Source organism: Mesoplodon mirus (genome assembly GCF_964341445.2).
Source record: "Mesoplodon mirus genome assembly, chromosome: 7".
Taxonomy (NCBI): domain Eukaryota; kingdom Metazoa; phylum Chordata; class Mammalia; order Artiodactyla; family Ziphiidae; genus Mesoplodon; species Mesoplodon mirus.
The window spans coordinates 7,917,466-7,941,204 of record NC_138983.1 but is presented as its reverse complement, the minus strand read 5'-3'; the positions used below and the strand labels follow the sequence as shown (position 1 = coordinate 7,941,204).

At 59.6% G+C, this 23,739-nt stretch overlaps 1 protein-coding gene across 15 annotated transcripts in view; it reads right to left on the bottom strand.

The window, feature by feature from the left end:
- The window catches only part of NRXN2 (neurexin 2), a gene marked incomplete at its 5' end in the record, with an annotated part of 100,058 nt that overhangs the window by 25,814 nt on the left and 50,505 nt on the right, over positions 1–23,739 (bottom strand). For 7 of the 15 annotated variants that reach the window (XM_082628141.1, XM_082628150.1, XM_082628148.1 and 4 more), the window contains 7 exons: positions 3,582–3,763; positions 16,747–16,866; positions 17,246–17,419; positions 19,092–19,282; positions 19,888–20,269; positions 20,608–20,727; positions 22,186–22,212. In XM_082628141.1, the coding sequence (XP_082484267.1) occupies positions 3,582–3,763; positions 16,747–16,866; positions 17,246–17,419; positions 19,092–19,282; positions 19,888–20,269; positions 20,608–20,727; positions 22,186–22,212 (1,196 nt within the window). Of the gene's footprint in view, positions 1–3,581; positions 3,764–11,189; positions 11,434–16,746; positions 16,867–17,245; positions 17,420–19,091; positions 19,283–19,887; positions 20,273–20,607; positions 20,728–22,185; positions 22,213–23,739 lie in introns of those variants that run through there. The other 8 variants (XM_082628155.1, XM_082628143.1, XM_082628142.1 and 5 more) reach the window with 4 other exon arrangements.

Here is a 23,739-nt window from a genome sequence, read left to right as displayed (position 1 = left end):
GAGTGAGAGGGAGAGCCTCACTGAACCCCTAAATGGTGCCAGGTCCTCTGTGGGTACTGTACACACATGCTGTCATCCCCACAGCAACCCTCTGAGGAATAGACAGCATCCCATTCTACTGAGGGGGAAACTGAGGCTCAGGGAGGCTAAGCAACCTCCCCCAATCTCACAACTCATAAGAAAGGAACCCCAGATTTGAACCCCAGTTGGCCTGACTCCAAAGCCAACTGCTCTCTCCCGCTTTGCCCGCCAGTCTCGGGAGACACTGACTCAGAGTGCTGGAGGTGGGGGTGATCTGAGAGGCTACTGAGGCCAACCTTCCTTCAAGACCAAAGACGTCTAAAGAAGCCAGTGGAAGGCCCACTCGGCCCTAAACCTGAGCCCCTATTCCATTCCCCTGAACTACCCAGCAGCACCCCTGAACTTGGCCTCCTGAGTTCCTGCACCCCTCCTCCCACACAGGACAGACACTCGCACAGGGTCACACAGTCACGGGGACACTACACTCCTGGAGTCTTCCTGAAAGACTGTCGCAGTCTGGCCTGGGCATGAGGAACCATTTAGTTGCCACCTCCAGCACCCAACAGGGCCGAGAGGCTTGGTGGCAGTGGGAGTGGGGATGGGGTGACTCACAGACGGGGTAGGGACTGGGGTTTTGCAGAGAGAGCTGGGGGGCAGGATGTGCAGCTGTGGCCCACTTGAAGATCCACGCCCTATCCCTTCCCCACTGTGGGTCCAGTTCTCCCCCTCCTAGAACCTGGGAAAGACACGCACACACACACACACACACACACACAGAGTCATACACATGCAGCCTCCCTCAGATGCAGCAAAGCAGGGAAACTGAGGCTGAGCTTGCCTAACAAAGGGTACTAGCAAGCCGCACTCATCCACCACCCACAGGCTGACGACATCCAGGGAGAAGGGGTGGTCTCTGCTCCCCACGTGAGAGGAACAGACCTCAGTACTGTTGTTAGTAATAGAACAGCATCAGCCCCTTGGGTGCCTCTGAGGGTTTCTCCCCACGAGGCTCAGCTGGGTGGTGACAACGGTCAAGGAGCAGAAGTGGTCTGGGAGCCGGGATGGCAGAGGGCTGTCCAGGGCAGCTGGAAGGCAGGACCCCTGCGTTTCCTAGGAGGCAGCTGAGCCCAGAGCCCAGAGCCGTGCACTCCGGGGGAGAGGCAGCTCCCAGAGCTGCTCCTGATGTGAAGTCAGTTGTCACTTCTGTTAAAGTCATTAATTCCTAATTCCCCAATTACCTCATTAGGCGGCGGTGGGAGCACGAGGCCGCTCCTACAGCAGATAATTATGGGAGTCAAAATTAATTTGGCAAAGTGGAGCGACGCTTTATTAGAAACGTCAAATTGCTTTTCTCTTATTTTGCTGCCGCCTCCCCACTCTCTGAGAGCTGCTAATGACGCTGTCGTGGGAGCGGATATATCACCCGGGGAGGAGGGGGCTTGGGGGCTGCCCCAGGGGGCTTCAGCCCGTCGGGTGCCCAGCTCTCCCCTCAGAGCTGACCTCTCTCATGGCTCCTACGCTTCCTCCAGGGCCCCCGGCCCTCGCCAGGCTCCTCATCCCAGGGGCGGCCCCGCCCCACCCCGCCCCGCCGTCTACAGCACCAGGCACCAGGAGAGGGCTGTGGGCAACTGCTGGGAGGGGAAAGGGGACTCCTCCTCCCTGCACCCTGACCCCCCTGCCCCTTCTCCTCAGCACTGGGGGAACCCTGTCCCCTAAACCTACAGGCACAGAAACAGAAGTTGTCAATGAGGCAGACACCGTACACCCACAGATCGACTCACCCAGGTGGATGCTCACAGATGCTCAGGATATGAGTGGACACAGTGCTTCCTACGGGCTGGGCAATGTCTTCAGTGCTTTATATACAGGATCTCGTTTATTAAACCTGCGAGCATCTCTGTCCTCTTATCATGCCATTACACAGATGAGGACACTGAGGCTCGGAGAGACAAGGTGACTGCACTAGGACAGAGCAAGGACGGGGCAGAGCTGGGACTCAAACCCAGGCATCTGCTCCAAAGCCACACACCACCTCTCAGGACTAGGGGATGAGAAAGCAGCAGCCCTCACTCACGGAGAGGGACCCAGAAACACACTCACACCGGCCACGCAGAGTCAGGAGACTGAAACAGCAGCCACCACCACACTGCCAAGAAACACAAATATAGAGCGACACACCCGATCAGAGGCCACGAGACTGTCCCCCACGGCGCCCCCCCCACCGCCAGCACTCCTGACACGATCAACATGCACGGGGCCCACACTGTCACGAACAGTCACCGTCCGCACCGCCTCTCACGCAGGTGGAGACGCTCATACGCACGGAACTTCCAGGCCTTCTCCCCAGGCTACTCCTTACTCTGCTTTCCTTTCCCCCTCGTTTCCCTGCCCGGCCTCCCAGGCCCGGTGTCCCTCAGCTGCCACTTCTACTCCAGCTCCGCTCTGCCCATGGTCCATCTCTCCTCAGACCTCCTTCCTTCCCTCCCTCGTGTCGGGGAAGGGGTGTGCAGGCTGGGGACCCTGAAAAGCTGTCGTGTAAGGAGGGCCAGAGCCCAAACGAGCCTTCTCCCCTGGCTCCCTCGCTCCCCTGAAAGCTCAGGGCCCCTTCCAGCACACAGAGCCTGGCCAGCCTGTTCGACCCTCCCAGCTCGGGGTCCTGGCCAGGGTCACCATGTGGGATGCGGGCAGGGAAGGGAGGGGGCCGTAAGGGGCTGCATAGGTGGAAAATGGAGACTGAGGTCAGAGGCCCAGGGGTTAAGACAGTGGGCAGGGGGCAGGGGAGAGGCTAAGAGCAGAAATGAAAATGGAGCAAGGCTTGAGGCCACAGGGATGTGTGTGGGGCCAGAGCAGAGAGGGGGAAGAAAAGGGGCCGCCCGAAGACGAGAGTTAGGATGGAAACTGTGAGAAGAGGAGCCACAGGCATGGCGGGAGGCCTCGAGGAGGCAGTGGGAAGCAGCAGAGGGCGAGGAGGGGAGCTGGGCTGAGAAAAGCAGAGCTGAGCGGGACCGGAGGTCAGAGCAGAGATGTGGGGTAGGGCCGAGGTCAGGGAGGAATGAGCAGGGCTATGGCCAGAAAGGCTGTAAGGGAGGCCGGGTAAGGGGGCGGCTGGGAGGGCAAAGGTCATGGGAACAGTAATCAAGGGCAGGGAGGCCCGAAGGAGGGGACAGGAAAAGGTGCAGGACACAGTGGGAGGCATAGGTGGTGTAGGAGTGAGCAGGCAGCAGCCCAGGGCAGTCACAAGGTGGGGATGTTCCCACAGGCTGCAGGAGAATGGCCGGGAAGGACATTCCGGAAGGTCGGAGACACCGATGGTCTCAGGGTGGGGAGCTGGGGAGCTTCAGGACAGCGGAGGTGGCTCTGGGGGCCTCAGTGAACAACCGGGAGGAGAATGGGTCTCAGGAGCAGAACCACAGAGAGGAAACCCCAGCACTCAGGGAACAGAGGTTCTGAGGGCTCCACGGGAGGGAAAGATGCGAGGTGCTGGTCCCATGGCAAGAGAGGACTGAGTGGATTCGGGGTAGAAAGCTGGGGGGTCGGGGGCGCCGGCCCCGTGTCCTTACGATGTGCAACTGCAGGTAGTCCCCGAGGCCGGAGGCACTGTCCACCCGCACCAGCACGGCGCTCCGCTGATGCGTGCTGAAGCCCACGGCCAGGCGGTCCATCCTCGTGCTCGGCCGGTCATTGGGGGGCCATGTGTAGGTGATGAGCGCTCCCCCCTTCCCAAAGATGTATGTGGTCCCGGCTGCAGAGAGAAGGAAAGGGAGAGAGAGATAAGAGGTCAGGAGGGTGAGATTAGTGGGTCCTTGGGGCTGTGACCAGAGCACTGGGACACCAGGTTTAGGGTACGGGGCTTCAACTGTGATACCCACAGCGGCCACCAGGCCCTGCCCTCCTAGGGAACAGTTGACAGGCGGGTGCCTGGGTGGGAGCCCGTGCAATCGCACAGACAGATGTAGCTGCCTCATCAAGAATTCTAGTTTTAATTACAGCAAAACAGAGAGGTAATAGAGAGAGTGACACAGAGAGAGAGAGAGAGCCCGGAGAGAGGCTGGCTGCAAGGGGACAGAGAAGATCGCCAGGGACAGGCAGGACCCAAGGGGCCTAGGCCTGACCCACTGGGCTGCTCCCAGGGCTGGCAGAGGTGACAGGTTCGAGGTATGTGCTTCTGTGGGGCCTGAGCTGAGCAGGCACCAAGGCAAAAGGAGCCCCAGGCGATGGCGGGCGGAAGAGCAGGGGCTGTTTGCTGTGACTCACAGCCTGCAGGCTGGCCCGCTCCAGCACCTGCTCCCCACCCCCTCTCAAGCCCCTGCAAATCCTGGTCCCACTTTGCCCAGACTCCCTGCTTCTACTCCCAGCTAGGGGGCTGCCTGGGTGCCAAAACGGGGTGGGGGGGAGGGGGGTCCTGGAGCCCTGCCCAGAAAAGAAGAGACAGACAAGGGGGTGGGGGGGTAGAGATTGACAGCCAGAGGAGGAAGGAGGCAGAGAGACAGATGGACAGAGAGGGACAGAGAAGGATGTAGGTGAGAGAAGGCGGGAGAGTGGGAGCCAGAGATGATGAAGGGATCCCTCCCTCTCCCATCCCACCCTCTCTCCCCCTCTGTCTCCTCTTTGCCATCCGGCTGCTGCCGGGGCGGGTGTGAGGTCCCTAACGATCTCAGCCCCAAAATAAACCCTATTAGTCGCCTTGTTCCCTCCTGCGGCTGCCTGGGCTCCCTGGGGGTGGGGGCAGACCGATGGCCAGGGTGGAGGCAGGGGCCAGGGCCGGTCACCCAGTTTCCGGGAAGGGAGCTTTGTCTGGGAGGCCTAGAGGACTAGTACTCTGGGGCCTTCAGAGGAGGGAAGACAACAATCTTGCGTTCTTTAGAACATAAATGGAGCAGATGAGATTCATAAAACGCTTAATTAAATAATTAGCCACTAACAACTCCTCTCAAAGCACTTCTTGAGGGGAGAGGGGTTCAGGGGAGGACTTATCCAGAGAGAAAGAGAGAGGCAGATGGGGCCTGAGGGCAAAAGCCTGGAGTAGGCTGGGAGAAAAGCATGGCCTTGGGGGTGGGAGAGCTCTGGGTGGGATGGGAAGTCCCGGTCAGGGAAGGCCTGGGGTATTTCCCCGGAGCAAAACTGCTCTGCCAAGATGGCAGCCAAGCTGGTAACACTAAGGCCAGGCCTGTCAAGCACCTTGGGGTCTCTCACCTCAGGGACTGGGAACCCCACTGTAGTTTGGGCAATCGGGGATCAGGGGTCTCTATCCCAGGAAGCTCCTAGGCCCCCAAAGGAGAGGGGACTCCTGAGTGCCTTGGAGGGAGGCACCATCTGCCAGCCCAGGAGAAGCTGAGAAGGGAAGGCTGTTGCCTGGGTCCCAGAGAGGCAGTGAGGCCAGCAGGGGGTTGGGGCTGGGGGGGCAGGAGCTGTCACCCAGAGCACTTGTCATCAGTGCCCTCCGTCTCCCCAGGCAAGGCCAGAGGGGAGAGATGACTCCCGGGGGGCAAGGCAGGTGGGAAAGAACCACCTTGATGTCAATTAACTGACATCGGGCCACAGCACATTGCAGGGAAAGCCCCCCGCGCAGAAGATAGAGGGAGCTCAGCTCTGCCCCTCCAAACTGAGGTATGCTTCCTACCTGAGGGCCCCGGAGGCTCAGTGGTGAGAGCTGAACTCTCAGGATGGGGTCCCAGGATCAGGGTGGAGAGCTGGATTGGGGCAGTGAGCCACACATCCCCCTCCGGCAGGTCACTGCCTGGACAGGGCAGGGCCCGAAGGCTAGGAGCAGGGTAGGCCTCAGTCAGCAACGGTCTCTCCACTCCCAACACTGCAGCACTCTGGAAAATCGGCTGTTTCCATGGTAACCGTAATAGCCAGGGTCCTCCCTTCCCCCTCCACTCACTCACAAGCTGCATGTACAGCATTTGGGGGGGTGAGGAGGGCCAGGGGAGCTAAGATGCTGACCCCTCCCTGCTTCCCAGACCAGAGGCTGCTGCCTCTCACCCCCTGGGCTCCAGGGCCTCCCAGTCAGACGCAGGAGGGGCTTACTGGGTTTCTTGATCCCTCAGACCAGCAAAGGAAACTCCATCTACCTGGAGCCTCCCAAATCTCCCAGGTCTAGGGGAAAGGAGGCCCCTTCTCCTCACTTTCCCACCCCAGGAACCCAGACAGCACATCAGGCTGAGCCCGGAGAGGGCGCGAGGAGCGAGCACGCCCAATGCCCCATAGGGCAGTGAGGCCGGAGGGATCAGAGGCGGGGCGGGTGCTCCAAAGCCCGCAGACCCCACACCCACACACAGGCCACGACGCAGCCCGCTGCGCACAAAGAACCAGTGTGGAGAGGCAGACCCCAGCCAGGAGACAGCCGGGAAACATGGCGGTAAGCGCACAAAGACGGGCCCTGGCAGGCGGCGAGGGCAGCGGCTGGCACCGCACAGGACGGGACAGGCGCACGGGTCCCCGCCCCCGAGGCCCATGGCGCACGGGCCGCACACCCCCGCCTCAGCCTCCCTCAGTCCCCAGGCCCTGCTCGGCCGGGCCTCCCCCGGGATTTATTACACAGCTGCTCTCCCACTGCCGCCAGCTTTTTACACGGGGCTGGCCTGTTAAAGCCTAAGGGCGTTTATTACACGGTGGGGAGATCGGGTGGAGAGACACTTGTTGGGCCTAAGAGGTGAAGGATGAATGGTTTATCGGACTGGGGCGGCAGTAATTACCCTGGGGAGACATTTCTCTCCCCAGCACCCCGCTCCAGCCCTCGGGCGCAGACGGCTCGGGCCTGGGAGAACGCGGGCGGAGGGGCGGGACTCCGCCTGGTCCCTCCCCGTCCCTCCCCGCCGCGCTGCGTAGGCGCCTCCCGCCTCTCACTCCGCAAGCCGTCCTCTGCCCTGGCCACTGGAAGCCCTGGGTCGTGGGGCGAAGGCACGTGGAGCCCAGGACACCGAACCACAGCTAGAACCTCTGAAAGGTTCCGGACAGGGCTCCAGAGAAGAAAGGGGCCAAAGCCAAGGCCCATTACGTTGCCCTAGGGTGGTCCAGACCCATTGTTTTTGACCTCCCCAGGAAAACGCTAGTGAGCTACATAGTATACAACATTGCAGGGTGGAAGGGTGGGGAGCAGCCCTGAAGCCCAAGGCAAGACAGCCTCTGGCCAGACACGAAATGCCACAGGCCCAAGTGGCCACCACCCAAAGGCCCAGGCCTGGAACCTTCTGCCCACACCCAACATAGTCCCCTCAATGCCTCCTGGACCCAGAAATTCACTGATCCAGTAGAACACTAAATGATCAAGAATCTTCTGTACAATTCCCACACACCTGCATTCTAGAAAACAAAGAAAAACCCCAACCAACCATTAATAATGGTTAGCTTACCCAGACCCAAACAGCATAATCACCCCATGTGAAAAACCACCCATGCAGTGCTGCCCTGTGGTTAAAACTACATGTGCAGACCCTCTGTCTGCCTGTCCCTGCTGCATCAGAAGCCATGACAAAAACCTTCTGGTAGATCTAGAATCATGAGAGGATAAACCGTCCTGCACAATCCAGAAAAGCTGCAGTCCTGGGTGCCCACAGCCCACACCAGCTCTTTGTATACAGACCCTCACAATCCAGGGGGTTATCTCTCCAGATCCAGAGCCATGGGCTCAGGTCTCTCTTGATCCCAGAACAATATCCCCTCAATTCTTAAGCCTATTCTTGGCCATAAGACATCCAGTCAGAAATCCAAGTGAACACACCCATATCCAGAAAATCAAATTAAATGCCAGCCCCCTTTATAAGCTGTAGTGATGAATCCAGAACCCCTGGAAGCTCCTGACTCAGAACCGAACTGGGATTGACCCCTCTATTCCTGGCCTCAGAGGGTACAAGAAATGAAGGTCAGGAGTTGCAAGGCTTGTAAAGGGCTCTGAAACTAGAATCAGGGTCAAGGATCAGGAGAGTGTCACCCCCTCAGGCCATTTTTAGGACCCAGGTGTACTGGTCCTCCCAAGCTCAGACTGACATCAGGTGCAGGAGTGTCACTGAGTGTCTGGCAGGTCAGTAGGGATATTATGTAATGGGTGGGGTTGAGGGTGGAAAGGGAAAGGCAGGAAAGAGTGAAGAGAGGAGGGAAGGAAGGCAAGGAGGAAGGCAGGAAGAACCCAAAGAGGAGGGAAGTGGAGACACAGGTGCAAGAGAGAGAGGCTTCTCACACTGCGGGAAGCCAGGGAGATGTTGGCACAGAAGGGAAGGGTCTCCCCTGGCCTACAAAGGTCTCCCAAGCTGGCCTCTTCCTCTAGCCAAGCATGGGGTCCCAGCAGAAGCCCATCCTGTCGCCTCCCCCGACATCTGAGGTGCGCCCAGGTGGGGTTCAGCCATGACAGCTGGCCTCCTCCCTCCTCTTGTATCTGTCCTTTGACCCTCTTCCTTCCTCTTAACTGCCTGACCGTTCTTGGGCTCCTCCACTCGGTCTCCCCACCACCTTCCATCACTGCCCTGCAGCGCCCTCCACCTCCTCTACTTCCATGTGGTCCTCAGCAGCCATTGGCCCTCTTGGGGCTGTTTTTCTCCTCTGCACAGCAAGGGAGTCTCTGAGGCCATCCCAACACCAACATTCCATAGGTTTCCGTCCCCCAACACCCACCCCCAAGCTCTTTCCTCCATTTTCTCTCCCTCTCCCCCAGCTCTTTACATCCCAAGTCCAACTCCTTCACTGAGCCTTCTTCTGGCACTTTGGCTCCCAGGCCCCTCCTTCCAATCTGCTCAGCTCCCCTGGGCCAGCTCCTCTCTCCTTTCCTTTCCCCTTTCACCTCCTCTCCTCTTCCCCCCACCATGATTTCCCCCAATAGCCTTTCTTCTCTTGTCCCTTCATGCCTCTCCTCATTGCCCAGAAAGACCATGTCCTATCTGGGTGTCTCCGGGGACTGAGCCTCAAGGGAGTCAGAAGGGACGATGAAGAGGACGCTGAAAGGCAAAGAGGGCCAGATTGTTCTCGGGGAGAAAAGGGGAGTTAAAATCAGGTGCAAGGTGTGTGGGGGGAAGTGGAGCAAGGAAAAGAGCCTAGAGAGCATTGCACAGAGAGGACCCCAGCTGGGACAGAGGTTAGCCAGGGACACTCTGCTGGGCAAGGGAGAGGAAAGGAATGAAGAAGAGTGTTGGAAGAGGCCGCTCCTGGGAACTGGATGAAGAGAAAGTAGAGACATGAAGAAGATAAAGGTGAACTAGGAAAAAAGGGGGAAGGAGAGTAGAAAAGGTGTGGAAGGACTGAAAGTGATAAGGGGGAACAAAGATTGGGAAGCAAGGATGGACAGATGTAGAACAATGATGGGGAGGCAGAGATGAGTGCAGAAATAGGAGGCCATGAGGGCATAGATGGGAAGTGAAGATACATGAAAGATGTATCATGAAATGCATGAAAGATGAGGGCAGAAAAAAAATGGAGTTAAAAAAAATGAGAGGGGATGGATGAACAGAAATGGAAGTGATGGGAATACAGAAATTAGAGGCAACAAGGTACAGAGTGAGAACTGGTGAAGGCACAGTGATGGGAGTCAAGATAAAAGGTGATGGAAGCATGGAGATGTCGGAGTACCAAGATGGGAGGTGATAGGGGTTCAGAGATGGGAAGTGATGGGAGGACAGGTATAGGGATGGGAAGTAATGGACGTACAGAAATGGTGAGCATCGGAGGGATGAGATGGGGACCGAAGATGAAAGGTGATGAAGTACATGGATGGGAAATGATGGAGGTACAGAGATGGGAGGTGATGAGTTGCACCATACGGGAGGTGAAAGAGGTACAGAAACGGTGGTGCCCTATGGAAAGTGACAGCAAGGTACAGAGATGGGAGGTGATGTGGAGTACAGAGAGGGAAGTGGACTAAAATGGGAGGTGATGGGGGTCTCTGGGATGGTAGGTAACAGGAGCTTTGAGATGAAATGTGAAGGAGAGACTGAGATGGGAAATGATGGAGTCTGACATGGAATAAAATGTGAAGAGGGACAGACATGGGAGGTAGTGGGGAGGGCAGAGATCGGAAGTTATGGAGATGCAATAATGGGAAGTGATGGAGGTACACATAATATGGAAGACAGAGATGGAAGGTGGCAGGTACAGAGATGGGAAGAGATGGCATCCAGAGAACCTTAGAGGTCTAAGGTATGAGGTGATGAAGGGACTGGGCTGGGAGGGCCAGCAAACCCACAAAGGGCAGAAACCAGAAGTGATAGAGGTCAGAAATGGAAGGTGATGGAGTCTGAGAGGGAAGAGGAAGTAGGTTTTGAGATGGAAGGTTATGGGAGGGGGCGCTGAGATAAGAGGTGATAGTCAGTGTAAAGTGATAGAGGACTGACTCGGAGGTGATGGGGAGACTGGGATAGGGGAACAGAAATTCAAACAGTGGGAGGTGGGAGATGCTGAGGATCAGAGGTGGAGGTAGGGCAGAAATGAAGAGGTGTCGAGAGGAGAAACCAGAGATTCAGGGAATGAGGCTGGGAGAATAATGGGACAGTGGAGCGAGTTGATTGCTTGGGAGGTGGTGGAAGGACAGTAATAGGGGAAAGACAGGACAAAGACGGGACAGTTGCTAGAGGAACAGAAGTAAAATAGAGACAGATATGAAGAGGTGAAAGAGGCAGAGACGGAACACGTCTGAGCCAGAGGTGATAGATGGGACAGAGGTGAGAGGTTGGTGGGGGACAAAGATAAGGAAATAATGGGTACAGAGATGATGGACCAGCAGTGGGAAGGCGATGGTGAGGCAGAGGTGGAGGTAAGCCAGATGGAGAAATGATAAGGGGCAGGGATGGAGGGGGTGAAGAGCAAGAGAAACGGAAGGGAGAGCTGGGCAGAGAGGATGAAAGGACAGATGGGGAGGTGGTGAGGGGACCTAAACAGGAGGGTGATAACAAACCAGAGATAGGGATTCGGAGGTAAAGGTGAGGCGGCGAGGAATGAAAGTGATGAAGACAGAGATGAAGGTGATAAAGGGACGGGGTGGGGGGACTGTGATGGAGAGGCGAGGGTGGGGCTGAGATGCTGGGAACCGAAGATGGTAGGTGAGGGGGCGCGGGCCCGCAGAGCCGAAGGGCCGGGCCTCGGCGCTCACGGGCTGGGGTGCGGCCCGCGGGGGCCAGGGCCGCGCACACGGGAGGCCCCGGGGGCCAGCCGGCCGGCCGGCCGGTATCAGCAGCGCCACTTACCGTGCCCGCCGCGGGTGAGGAAGGGCATGCGGTTGATGGCGATGGGCACGGTGCCGTGCTTGCTGTGGAAGTGGTGGACGTGGTGGGTGGTGCTGAGGCTGGAGGAGACGCGGGCCCCCTCGGCCGCCCCCAGCAGCAGTAGCAGCAGTAGCGGCAGCAGAGGTGACGGCGGCGGCGGCAGGGGCCCGGCCAGGGCGGGGGGGCGGCGCGGGCACCCCCCCGGCCCGCTCCCCCCGGGGGGCATTTCGGCCCGGGGGCGGCCGCCTCACAGTCCCATGGCCGGGGGCAGGGACGCGGGGTTGCTTAGCCCCGCGAAGCCCCCCTCCGGCTCCGAGCCCCGGGAGGGGGGTAGGGGTGAAGAGAAGGAAAACCAGAACCCAAGCCTCGGTCCAGAGCCAACGAAATCAACTGGATCCCGCCGGGAAATCCGGGGTCCGAGGAGTGGCAACGCCAAGGTCCAGGACGCCTGGGTCCATCGCGAGGAGCTAAGGGTCTCCCCGCATCCCGGCGGGGTCGGAGAGGCGCAGAGGGCCGTCAGAAACCCGGGGGAGCGCCCGGGGGAGGGGGCATGGTGCCGGGTAGAGAGGTAGGGGAGGCGCGGGGGCCAAGCAGGGAGGGGAGAGCGGGGGAAATCCTGCAGAAAAACCGAGCCGGAGAGGAGGGGGACTGGAGGAGAGAAGCGGGAGACCGACGGAGGCTAGGGCCGCTGCCGCTGCCGCCCGACGGAGACAGGGGAGGGGAGGGAGGGGCCGGGGGAGGGGGGGGCGGGAGAAGAGGAAAGGGAAGCAAATCCGGGTGAGGGGGGAATGAAGGGAGAGGAGAGGAGGGGAGAGGAGAGGAGGGGAGAGGAGAGGAGGGGAGCGGGGAGAGGAGAGGAGGGGAGCGGGGCTGAGCAGAGGAAAGGCGCGAGCCTGCTAGATTCCGGCGGAGAGATGGAGGCAGCGGAGTGTTGCTGCAGAGGCTGAGAGGGCTGGAAGGGAGAGGGAGGGAGAGAGGAGGGAGGAAAGGAGCGGAGTGGAGAGGGGAGGCGAGGGGAGGGGGAGCGCGGGAGAAGAAGGGGGCAGGGCGGAGGGACCCGGGCGGCTCCCGATCTGCGGGCGGCGCTGGGCAGCTCCGCCGCGCGGCTCCCGGCTAGCCCGCTCGGCGCTCGCCTCTCCTCTGCGCGAGCCCCGCCCCTCCCCCGCGCCCTGGCGCGCGCTCCCCTCCCGCCCTCTCCGGAGAAGGGGCCCTGCTGAATAATTGAACAGGACTGAGGCTAGCAGAAGAGGCCGCTCTCTCCCTCCCCCCACACCTGGACGAACCCCAGGAGTGCTCGCTGGTCCAATGCGCAGAGATGTGGACACCGCCACCTCTGCACGCACGCCTCGGAACACACGTGCGCGCTAGGATGTGGATGGGCTCGGGTATGGAGACACCCACGTGCCCATACAGGCATCAGTGTGCGCGCACGCACACATAGGCTCAGATACATACATGCAGACATGTGCTCATAGACACTGGCACACGAACTCACACTCAGCCGAGCGTGTACACATGCTCACGGAGGCAATACATGCACACACACATACATGTTTGGTCACAGGTAATGAATTAACAGCCAACGTACACACAGACAGCTCCCTCCAGCTCACCCTCCAAAAACAGGGTCACCCATACGCATACAGACAACGCACCCAGAGGCTCAAAGGTACTCCAGAGTAAGACATGTCACACACACACACAGTCCCCTCCCCCCCCCACCCTCCTGGACTCCTCCAATCCTTCCTCTGCACTTCCCCTGCCCCTCCCGCTGCCTCAACCTCTCCCTGTGGGGAGGGGGGTTTCCAGGATACTTATCCACTGAGTGGCCCACTTGTGACAAAACCCTTCCTGGGCCACTTATGTCCAGCTGAGGAAGTCACTTCTCCTTCTAGGGGCCCCTCCACTGAGATCTGCCCCCTCCCAGACTTTGGGACACCTCTGGGAAGCACGTGTCACAGGCCAAGAGGTAAGTGCAGGGAGGCTTTCTTCCCTTCATCTGGATGCCACCTCTGCATGGAGCCGGGAGGGGGGGGGACGGGGGTGGGGGAGATGCTGAAGGTAGAGAGGGAGGGAGGTAGAGATGGGACCTGGAGGGAGGCAAAGAAGGAATGTCATAGAGTGAGAAGGAGAGGTGGTGAAGAAAGGGCAAAAGGAAGGGGGTGCGAAAGGGGAGGGAGGGGCTGGCTCCTGCTTATTGATTCTGAATTTCGTTTTGGAGCAAAAACTGCTACCAGGAGCCCCACAAGTTCTGCACCCAGGTCCTGGGTGCAGTCAGAACCTGGGACAGCTCCTCTGCCGCAGCTGCCACCTCCCCAGCCCTGCTAGATGCCAGGGCACCATTTGGCCCCCAGCCCTTCAGAAGGGAAGAAAGGGGTCCTCAGAGGCACCTGGGAAGAAGTTTCCAGGTGGTGCGTGGCCCCATGAGGGAGGAGAGATTGCAGGCTGGGGAGCAGGGCTGGGGCCCCCAAAACCTTGTCCTCCTGCCCTCTCATCCCGTGCACGCTCTTGGCCCTGGCGCTGAGGTAGAGACTGACATAGCTCTGAGCAGGCAGAAAATGTATGGTCCCGGAGGGAGGGAGGGAGGGAGGGAGGAGCTGGTGGCAAGAGGAGAGGAAGGGAAACCGCCTAGAGGCCAATCAATACCAGTGAGTGGGAAGTGGAGAGCTGGAGGGGGTGATGCTGGGGATCGAGGGGGAGACACAGAGGGTAAAAAAGAAGGGAGAGACAGAGGTGTGCAAGAGATCAATAGAGGCCACGGAGCAAGTGGAGAGATGAGAAGCACACAGAGGGGCAGAGATGGGGAAGAAGTGACTGCCCTGGCGAGCCAGAGACAGGCTCTGGGAGACTGAGCTGCCAAGGGGAGCTGTCCTGACCTCAGCCCTGGGACTTCAGGCCCTGCCAGGAAGCATGCCTCCTTCCAGCTTCCTTCCTCTCTCATTTCATATTCTTTTTTTCATTCTCTCTCCGCTTTCCTCTCTCCCATCCTGGCGATGACTTCTCTCCCTCTGATCTCTCTCCTGCCTTCCCAGGGCAGACTCCTGAGCCTCACAGAGGTACCTTCAGCCCCAGGTGTAATGCCCATATCCCAGATGGAGAAACTGAGGCCACACCAGGGGAAAGGATGTCCTGAAGGTCGGACTCCGCCTCATTCCAGTCTCTTTACCACCAGACAGCTCCACACCCCAGGCCCAACCTTCTAAGGACACCTGGGCCATTCCCACCTGCCTCCCTCTCTTCAGGCACAGGGGCCCTTAGTGCCCAGTGGTGCCTCCAGGGCCTTCACACTTGGGGGTGAAGCAAACAGGCCTCTGGGCCAAGTTCCTGCTTGACAGTTGTGCATCAGTGGATCCTCAAGACCCGCCACAGAGAGACAGCACGAACATGAAACAGCCAAGCCTGGAGAAGCGGGAGGAGGCACAGCTTCAAGAGAAAAGGGGGTTGTGGCTTGACCCAACCTTTGGGTCAACCTTTGGGGCCAGAGATCTCAGAGGTAACCCAGGCCCAGGGTTTGGAGGCTCCCAGATTGCAACCACCTTGTCCTTACCTCCATGGCTTTGCTCAGGCTCTGCCACCAGACACACAGACCAGTGATTGGGGACAGTGACACTTCCCAAGACGTGCCCAGCCCCAACTCTCCCTGCCTCCCACCTGCCCCCAGAGAAGTTGCTCCAAGCTCCCTTCCCACCCCTGCTGAAAGATGGATTGACTCCCTAAACCACCATCCCTCTCTACACTCCCTTCCAGAAAGCTCCATCGTGTGGGAGTGTAATAGTGATGACGGGCAGCAGCTCTTCTCGGTCCTGATGCCCTGCAGCCCGGGCCAGCCATGCCCACCGTCGGCACCGTCTCCACCTCCGCCACCGCCCCCCACCCAGGGGCTAAATGAGCAGCAGGGGCAGCAAGCCTTAGGGACGCCTAGGTTCTAGCACCCTGTGATTTAGGGCAGGGAACTGCCTCTTACTGAGGCTTCAACGTCCTCAGCACCTAAATCGGATGGTTGGTCTCCATCCTACTGCCTTCTCTGAGGACAAATTAAAAGGGCTTTGCAAGCTGCAAAACACGAAACAATCAGTGGGGAATGTTACTGTTAAACAGCAAAGTTACCACCGTCCCCAGATCACCCGTGCAAAGCTGAGTGAGCTGGAGAGGACGAGGCCCAGCCCCGTCTTTATTCCCTGGCAGCCAGGACTGGAGCGCCCCTGAGCTGGCCATTGTCTGGGGGCTGGAAGGTACAGAGAGTGGCAGGTCGGACAAGAAAAATCCTGGGGGACAGGAGGGGATGTGGAGGTACCGAAGGACAGGCCTGCCTGAGAGCACCAGGAAAGCGCTGAGGGAGATTGGTGGGCACTCTTACAAAGTAGAAGAAAAAATCAAGACCCACGCAAGAGCCCAATCCCTGAAGCCAGTAGGTTATCTATCCCATAAGAAACTCAGGACTCTGCCCAGATGACCAAGGCTCTGCAGTGTAGCACAGAGGCAAAGGCCCTGACCCCCATTCTCAGCCCAGATCTACCGTTCACTCCTCGAGAAATCCACCCACCCCTCCAGGCCTCAGCGTCCATGTTTGTAAAATGGAGAAGCCCTATCCTCCTTTGTGTGTGTGTCTGTGTGTCTGTGTGTGTCTGGGTGTTTTTCCCAGGCAGCTGACTCTTCATGTCCCTGGTCTCAGCAGGGCTACCCCAAGGAAGACCACTCAAATGACACCTGAAGAGGCTGGGTGCTCCCCAGCCCGCCCCCCGCAAGCACGAGGTTGGCTCTCCCCCACTCTTGCCCCACTGCCCTCCGTCTGCCAAGCTCAACCAGCTGCTGGCCACCAACCACTAGGGACTGGAAACTGCTGCTGAAGCTGCCCTCTCTGGGAAGGGGCCTCAAACAATATGCGAGCTGGCAGCAGATACCCAGCCAGGGAGGAGAAGAACCAGGTGAGGACACTAGGGAGTGTTCTTGTGGCTCCAAGGGACACCCTGCAGCTGGGTGGAAAACCAGGGAGCTGCACCACAGCTGGCTTCCAGGGAAGCCAGCTCCAGAGGCCTGCCCTCCTGAGCCCGTCCTCTGGGGCGTGGGCCTACTCTGGGCAGGAAATCCCAGGCTTCCACTGCACGTTTCTGAGGGCACCAGAGGAAAGGGGGTGCAGGTCGACAATTCCCGCCCCCCCCCACCCTGTGCAACAGTGTGTACGTGTGAGCTACGACCTGTGAGACCATCGCCAGAATCGCATGGGGAGAGCGACAGAGGCTGACGCCCTTGGTGAGGGGTGAAGGGAGCGGTGTCCCACCAGCTCAGAAGGAAGAGGAGAGGCCGTCTATCAACGATTTGCCCCAGACATGCAGCAGCAGCAGTCCTGCACAGGCTCGAGAGGGGACTCCGGGAGAGGACAGCAGCCAGCAGCTCCCTGGGTCTCTCGTGACGAGAAGGGATGAGAAGGAAGCAAGCAGCACGGCTCTCAGAGAGCCTCCCTCCTCCGGAGCACCCCTGGGGCCGGGAACGGGCCAGGACCTCCCCCCAGCACCCCGAACTCTCGCAGTCCTGCACTCACGGTCGTTGCAGACGGGGCCTCCGTAGGAGGTCATGGTGCAGTCGCAGGTGAAGCCATCCCACTGCTGCAGGCAGACGCCCTGGTTGGCACAAGACTCTTCGGTGCAGGTGGTGCCGGGGCCTGCAAGAGGCAGGAGGAAGGAACACCCCCCGCTCAGCCAAGCCCCCTCCAGCCTCAGGAGGTATGGAAGCTTCGGGGCCAGGCCAAGAGGTCTTGCTCTCCGTTCTGCTGGGCAGAAAGGGCCAAGAACTGATGGGGGTGGGAGGGGGATGGAGAGGAGCTCAAGGACTGCTAGTCTTGGCCTGGAACTGTGATAAGTAGCCAGGGTGGGAGGCAACAGGGAGGGTAGGTGACCCCCCTGACTCCCCCATACACTGCCCCAGAGTGGCAGCTCCTGCGAGGCCTGAGAGGAAGGCCACTCAGCGGCCCTGGTCTGCCTCTACCGCTGGCCCCCCTGCAGCGTGCAGAGTCACACCTGACTTCTGTGCCCCACACTCACCGTCACAGCCCCTCTCCACCTGCCCGATGCGGTGCAGGGCATCAGCGATGAGGTCGGGGAGGCGCCCGTTGAGGTCCACCGAGGCCAGGCAGCCCTGAAAGCCATCCCGGGAGGCCACCAGTTTGGGGAGGTTGTTGAACATATTCTTGCTCAGACCGCCAATGTACAACTCCCCTGCAAAGGGAGTGGGATCAAAACCTCGGCATCCCGCTCCCCAGGTCCCCATTGCCCTCCCAGGACGTCGGCATCCAGCTGTCAGGTCCTGCAGCCCCACAGTGTCCCATCCTGGACTCCAGTTTCCTCTCAGAGATGCAGCAGCCCGCAGATGCCCACCCCCCACTCTTCTTTCTTCCTTCTCCACTTTGCCATCTGTCTGCTCCCCTCCCAGAGAAGCCCAGATGCCCGGGAAGGGGGGAGCAGCTGGAGGAACCTGCTCCGTGCTCTCTCCCACACATCTGATTCCAGTTCCGGCCTGTAATCAGGGCCTTTCATAGATGTGCAGCCCGATCCCCTCCACCCCCGCTCCTTCCCTTCCGAAGTCTCCCATCCTCAGAACTCCTTCAGGCCTCTGCCAGCCTCTCCCGACTCTGAGTTGTCTCCTGGGGGTTCTAAGCCCAGCACCTTCCAACAACAACTAGGGCTTGGCCTGGGGACTCTGGGTGACACCAGGAAGTTCTCCTCGGGGACACATCACTGCCTGGCCACAAAGACCCTTACTCCCTGGAAATCATGACTAGCCCACAGCAGAGCTCCAACAAGACATGGGTCAACCCTGCTGCCCTTGCCCTGAACTCAGTGCAATGCAAGACCAGCCCAGACCACCCTGGGTTTGCTGCCACTGAGGATTATCCAAGACACATCGCCCCCTTCTGGCATCAGGGAGAATTGACAGCACCGTGCCATTCGTCGGGCCCTGGATCTGACCAAAGCTTCTGGTTCCAACTCTGCGGCCTGCTCACTTTGTGACCTTGGGCAAACCGTGTAGCTTCTTGAAGCTTCCATTTCTGTCTCTCCAAGAGGGGGATGAATAGTCTCTAAGGACCCTCCCCCAGCTCGGACAGTCCGAGTCTCACTGACACCAGGGGTCGCTAAGGGACTGAGGGCTGCTTTGGGCGTGTGAGGGTCGCTCACATTACCCCAGTGGGCTCTGGAGAAGCCGCAGGCCTTGTCCTCACTCCTGTTCCAAAACCCCGGTCTCTAAGCTCATCCTCCTCTTCCCTCCTCTCTCACCCACCCATTCTGGGGTCAGACAATGACTGTTTCATTAGCTACTGAAGAGACCCTGGGGAATGTAGGTCCCTGGTATGACGCTGAGCCCACCAGGGAGGCCCTGAGTCCAAACAAGTTCCCAGACCTAGTCCAGCCAATGCCCAAGGGCTATGACCAGGGCAGCCTGTGGGGACCCGGAGATTGTCCCTCCTTCCTCCCCACACCACTGCCCCCTCCTACCCCAGCAGGGAGGCATCTGCCAGGACACTATTCTCTCTCCAGCCCCCAACCAAGGCAGACTTCTCAACCCTGGAGGGCCAAGAGGTCTTCAGAAGGCCCAGCTGCCTACTCCTAGCTCCAGAATGAGGCCACCAAGCTCCCCATGAGACAGACACAACCTGCAACCAGGCTTTCAGTGTTGAGAGGGCAGCCTCGCAGGGGGGGCCGAGCAGAACTTTGACGGGAAGGTGTCAGGCCGGACACAGTGGAGAACAGGAAAGAGCGAGGGAAACCATGGGGGTGGGGGCGGGGGAGAATCACGCGCATGAAAGAGCATCCCAGGTCAGGGGTGACCTTGCTGGGGCCGAGGGGGCATCTGGGGTAGGGCCAGGCCGGCTGCAGAGGCCCCAGGCCCCACCTTTGAGATCGAGGTTTCGGGCACCGTTGGAGTGCTGAGTGACGGTGCGGGAGTCAACCTGGAGCGTGTGCACATTGCCGGGGTCCCTGGACACCACCACGTCGTGCCACTGGTTGTCATTGACTGGTTTGTCTGAGTTCCCCTTCATCAAGGACGGGCCATTCCCCAGGTCAAACACGTAGTGGATGTACCTGCCCCACAGTAGGGAGGAGACACTGGGTCAAGGTGGGGCCGACGCTGGGAAGGCGGGGAAAGGAGCTACGGCTGCTGTGGGGCTGGGAGCTGTAAGCAGAGGCGGTGGAGAGGGAGACCTCATAGTGGAGGGACCCAAGCCAACGACACGAGGACTCTGGTGTGAGGTCCCATCATGGGCGGATGCGGGCAGGGAAGGCCACAGAGGACCTGGCTCTGGGGGCAGGCTCAGAAGAGAAGCTGGTGCGGGGAGATCTGTGAGGGCAGCAGGGTCCTCTGGGGGCAGGGACGGAGCTGCTCTAGGGCGGGGACCTCTCAGGCAAGAGGGACACAGCCCTGTCTTCTGCCTGAGCCAGGACAGCGAATGGAGGACAGATATGACTGGGAAATCCCTGGCAAGGAAGTAATGGGGGGGGGTCACCAGGGTGGAAGACAGGGTGCTGCTTCTCCATCTTGGCTGGTGGGGGGCGGACCTGAACCTTGACCTGTGGTCTGGGGGGATTGGACATCTCAGCCAGTGGCTGGGGGAGCTGCATCTTGGTCATGGTGGTGGGGGGGCGGGGAAACCACGTCCTTGACAGCGGTGTAGTGCCCAGCACCTCACCCCTTGACCAGCTCGATGACAATGAAGTCGTTGCCGTTGCCCGAGTTGAACAGGAGGAGCCCGTCGGGGGCTGTAGTCTTGAACTGGAAGAAGAGGTGCATGGAGGCGTAGGCTTGGAGCGTGGCGAGTGCCAGGTAACTGCTGCGACTCTTGAAGGTGACAGGGTCAGCCACGATGGCACGCAGGCCAAAGCGAGCATTGAGCTCGCAGTAGGTGATGTCACCGTCCTTGCACTGGTCCATGTAGGGCTGGCCATTGAACACCAGCCCGCTCAGGTGCCCGATGAAGTTGGAGGGCACCACAGAGATGAAACGCCGCTCCGTCATGATGCCCGTCTCAATGTTGTGGAACTCCAGCCGCGTGTGAGCTCCTGCCATCTGTCCTGCTCGGGACAGGAGACAGAGATGGGGACGTGGCTTTGGAGCCCAGATCGTAGGATCATTGGGTCCCCAGGAGCCTCCCCTCCACTCAAGGGCCACATGGGAGAGACACTGGCAAACCCTCGCAGGTAGGTGCTGGCAGCAAGTACAGCTCCTGGGTCTGGGGGAGCTGTGGGACTCTTTAGGCCAGGGCCGACAGGCTTGCGGGGGCAAAGCTGCCTGCGGGGAGCTGAAATGGTCCCTGGGGTCCAGGAGCCCATGATCTATCAATGGCACTGGCAGCTTGCCAGAATGCTGCCCCAGGTAGTGGTCACCAAGAATGGGGCCGCAGACCACCTACCCTCCACGGTCACGTTGTCCACTGACAGCTGCAGGCTCTTGCCACGCCGCACCACCCGCACCGTGTGCCACTCATTGTCATTGAGCTTGTGCCCCGCAAAGAGCGTCTCGGGGCCTTTACCTGCGGCACCAAGGGGGGAGTGAGCATGGCACCTCCACCCGCTCGCGTATGGCTTCATGCACCACCCTGGGCACACAGAGCCTCACCACTGCACACACCCATGCACACAGGTACACACACCCACACACACAGAGCTTTTACACACCCAGTCATAAATACAGACATGCTCAGTATTGCCACACTTCGCGCAACTCCCAAGGGTGCTGTTCGAAAAGAATACGGTGTGAATGGCGCGGTGCCTCTGGAGCTATGCCCCAAGACTCTGCACGCAGAGACTCACACCTGCACCAACATACTCCTCCCCACATCTCCTAAGGACCTTCCGTCGTCAGTGTGTGTAGCCAGCAGCTAAAGTCCCAGCATATATACATAGGCCTAAAACTTTCAAAAATACTGAGCCTTACCACGCACCCAAATGTGAATGTGCACCCACAGACTCACGCTGGCAGTGAAAACACACAGACACACAGCTCCCCCATCCAGAGGAATCCAACGTGACCTTTCTGCACATGTCTGGTTAATTCCACACACCCAGACACGCAATCATATACACAGCACATCCAGCCTGGCCGGAGAACAGAATGTTTCTTAGGAATTAGGGCCATTTATTCAGGACCTGGATAAACCACTCCCAAGACTAAAAACATGCAGCTTTAGAATGGTGATGCAGTCCATTTGCAGCACCCCCAGGTTACACCTGGGCCCCCCAGTGCTATTGCCAGAAGGGACAGGGTTCACCACGCATGCGCACACACGTGCCAAACACACACCAGAGCCACGGTACATACACACCCACTCTGCCTGTGGCTGCCATGTCCCTGTGCTCTCTTACGTGACCTCAGGACACACCATGCAGAAACACTCTCAGAGAGAGCATGGAATCCAGGCACACTGGGATGCTCAGAATTGTCCACACCCGCTCCCCATCTCACCCCTGCCGCGAGCCTGTCACCTCTGAAAGAGCCCCCATTTGGCAGAATGTCGCCCCCCACCCCAAACAGGGGCTGTGGGGGGCTGAGCTTTGAAGCCCTGGCCAAGCTCACCTCCCGCCCTCATCTTCTTTCCTGTGTGCCCCGCCCTCCCCCTTGTGGCCACCTCTGGAGGTGCAGCAGGATGTCCCAGCCCCTCTCCGGCTCCCTCCGGCCATCCTGCTGTAGGCGCGCCACCGAGCCTTTGCCCCACCCTCCAGAGGATGTGAGGTGACTTGAAGTTTCTGGGCCTATCTTCTCAGACCCTCCACCAGCTGCCCCTGGGTCAGCTTCCTCGGGCTCATCCTGCCCTCCACGACCGTACCACCCTCACCCCCACCACTCCAGCTCCCCTCTCCACACCCACTGCCCAAGCCCCACACAAGCTAGCCATGAAGCCTTCTCCTCCCCGCACCATCCCTCCCCAAATCCCAGAGTCCAGAATCCCAGGCCCCTTGGGGCTCTGCAGAAGAAGAGGGAAGCCACTTACTGGGTGCGCAGCCGACGCGCAGGCAGTCTGGGGGGGCCATGGGGCGGGCAGAGGGGGAGGGGAGACAAAAAGGCAGAACAAGTTTTTTTGTTTGTTTTTTTTTTTTTACATCCTTCACAGGGAGGGGTGTCTGCGGGCGGGGGTTCCCCCCAGGGCCACTTTCTGGGGACCACGCGTGCTGAGGTGCCTTCTCCCCCTCCTCAGTTGGACCCCTCTCCCTCCTTCCCCCAAGAGGGCTCCAACCCTCCCCAGAGCTGGGAGGCGGGGCAGCCAGGTGACGGGAAGAAGGTTTACATCTCCCTTCTTAGAGGGGCCCAGGCCTCTCATGTCTGAGGGAGATGGGCACCTTGGGAATCCCAGTCGTACAGGGGATCAGTGAGGGGGGCTGAGGGCTTGACCAACCCGACATCTCCCCATCTCTGAGAGGGAGACGGGTAGGGAGGGCCAGAGCCCCTGCACCCCCTGCTCTGGGACAACTCCCTGCTCAGAGCCCAGGCTGTGACACATCACCCCGTGTCCTCTGGGCTCTGAGCTAAATGGAGGAGTCTGCCCCAGGGCCCCCTACCCGTGGCCACACACCTCCCAAAGTCCCAGGGGGCTAGCACCACCCCTACAGGAACCTTCTTGCTACCCTTCCTAACCTGGAGGATGCCAGGCTGTCCTTGGGGACCAGGGTGGTCCTTCACCCTGAAGAGGAACTAGTATTAATCCATTTTCCTAGGGAAGGGCCAGGGGCTCACAGGTGAAGACACCGAGGCCCCCAGTGTATGACTCCTGAGGACTTCAGGGACAAGAAGTTACCACAAGCAAAGTCTCCGGCCCCCTCCCCAGCCCCAGCATTTCTATCCTGCAACTCCAGGCTCGGAGGGCCCCATGTGCTCAGAAAGCACACTGTCTACACAGAGCTGCAGCCCTGAGCCCTGGGGCCTCTGGCCACACCCCTGGTGGGATACATTACCCACCCCATGTGAGTCAGCCAGCCTTGCCGAGGAAATAGAGCACTAGAGTCCTGTGCAATTGGGGCTTAGGGCCCTTTGGACGCCTGTCCTGCTCCATCAGACCCAGACAGCTTGGGGCTGCAGAAGGTCCTGCAGGAAGAGGCAGAAACGCTGGGTCCTAATCTCATCATGTGACTGCGGGCAAACCTCTTCTCTCCGAGCCTCAGCTCCCCTCCCTGTGAGCTGAGGGGCTTGAACAAGAGGATCCTAAGCTGGGAGAAAGAAAAGGTGTCCACTGGGCTGGCCCTTGCCTCTCAGACAGGGGCAAGTTCCAGGCCTCTGTTAACAGCAATATCCTGCCATCCTGTGGCTCCTCCTGGAACAGGCCCTGCCCACAAGGCCCAGGAGGCAAAGAGGGGTGGGGGCACCTGGCATCCCCTGGGCCCTGAAGGTTCCTGCAGCGGAGGTGAAAGATTCCCCTGTGGCTCTGGGGGCATGGGCCCCTCGGGCAGTACAGCTGAGCCCCACACGCGTTGTCAACCGCAGCAGAAGAGTGGGGGGAGCAGCCGGGACCTTGAGCCACAGCCTGGCACCGAGGGAGAGGCAGAGGGAGGTC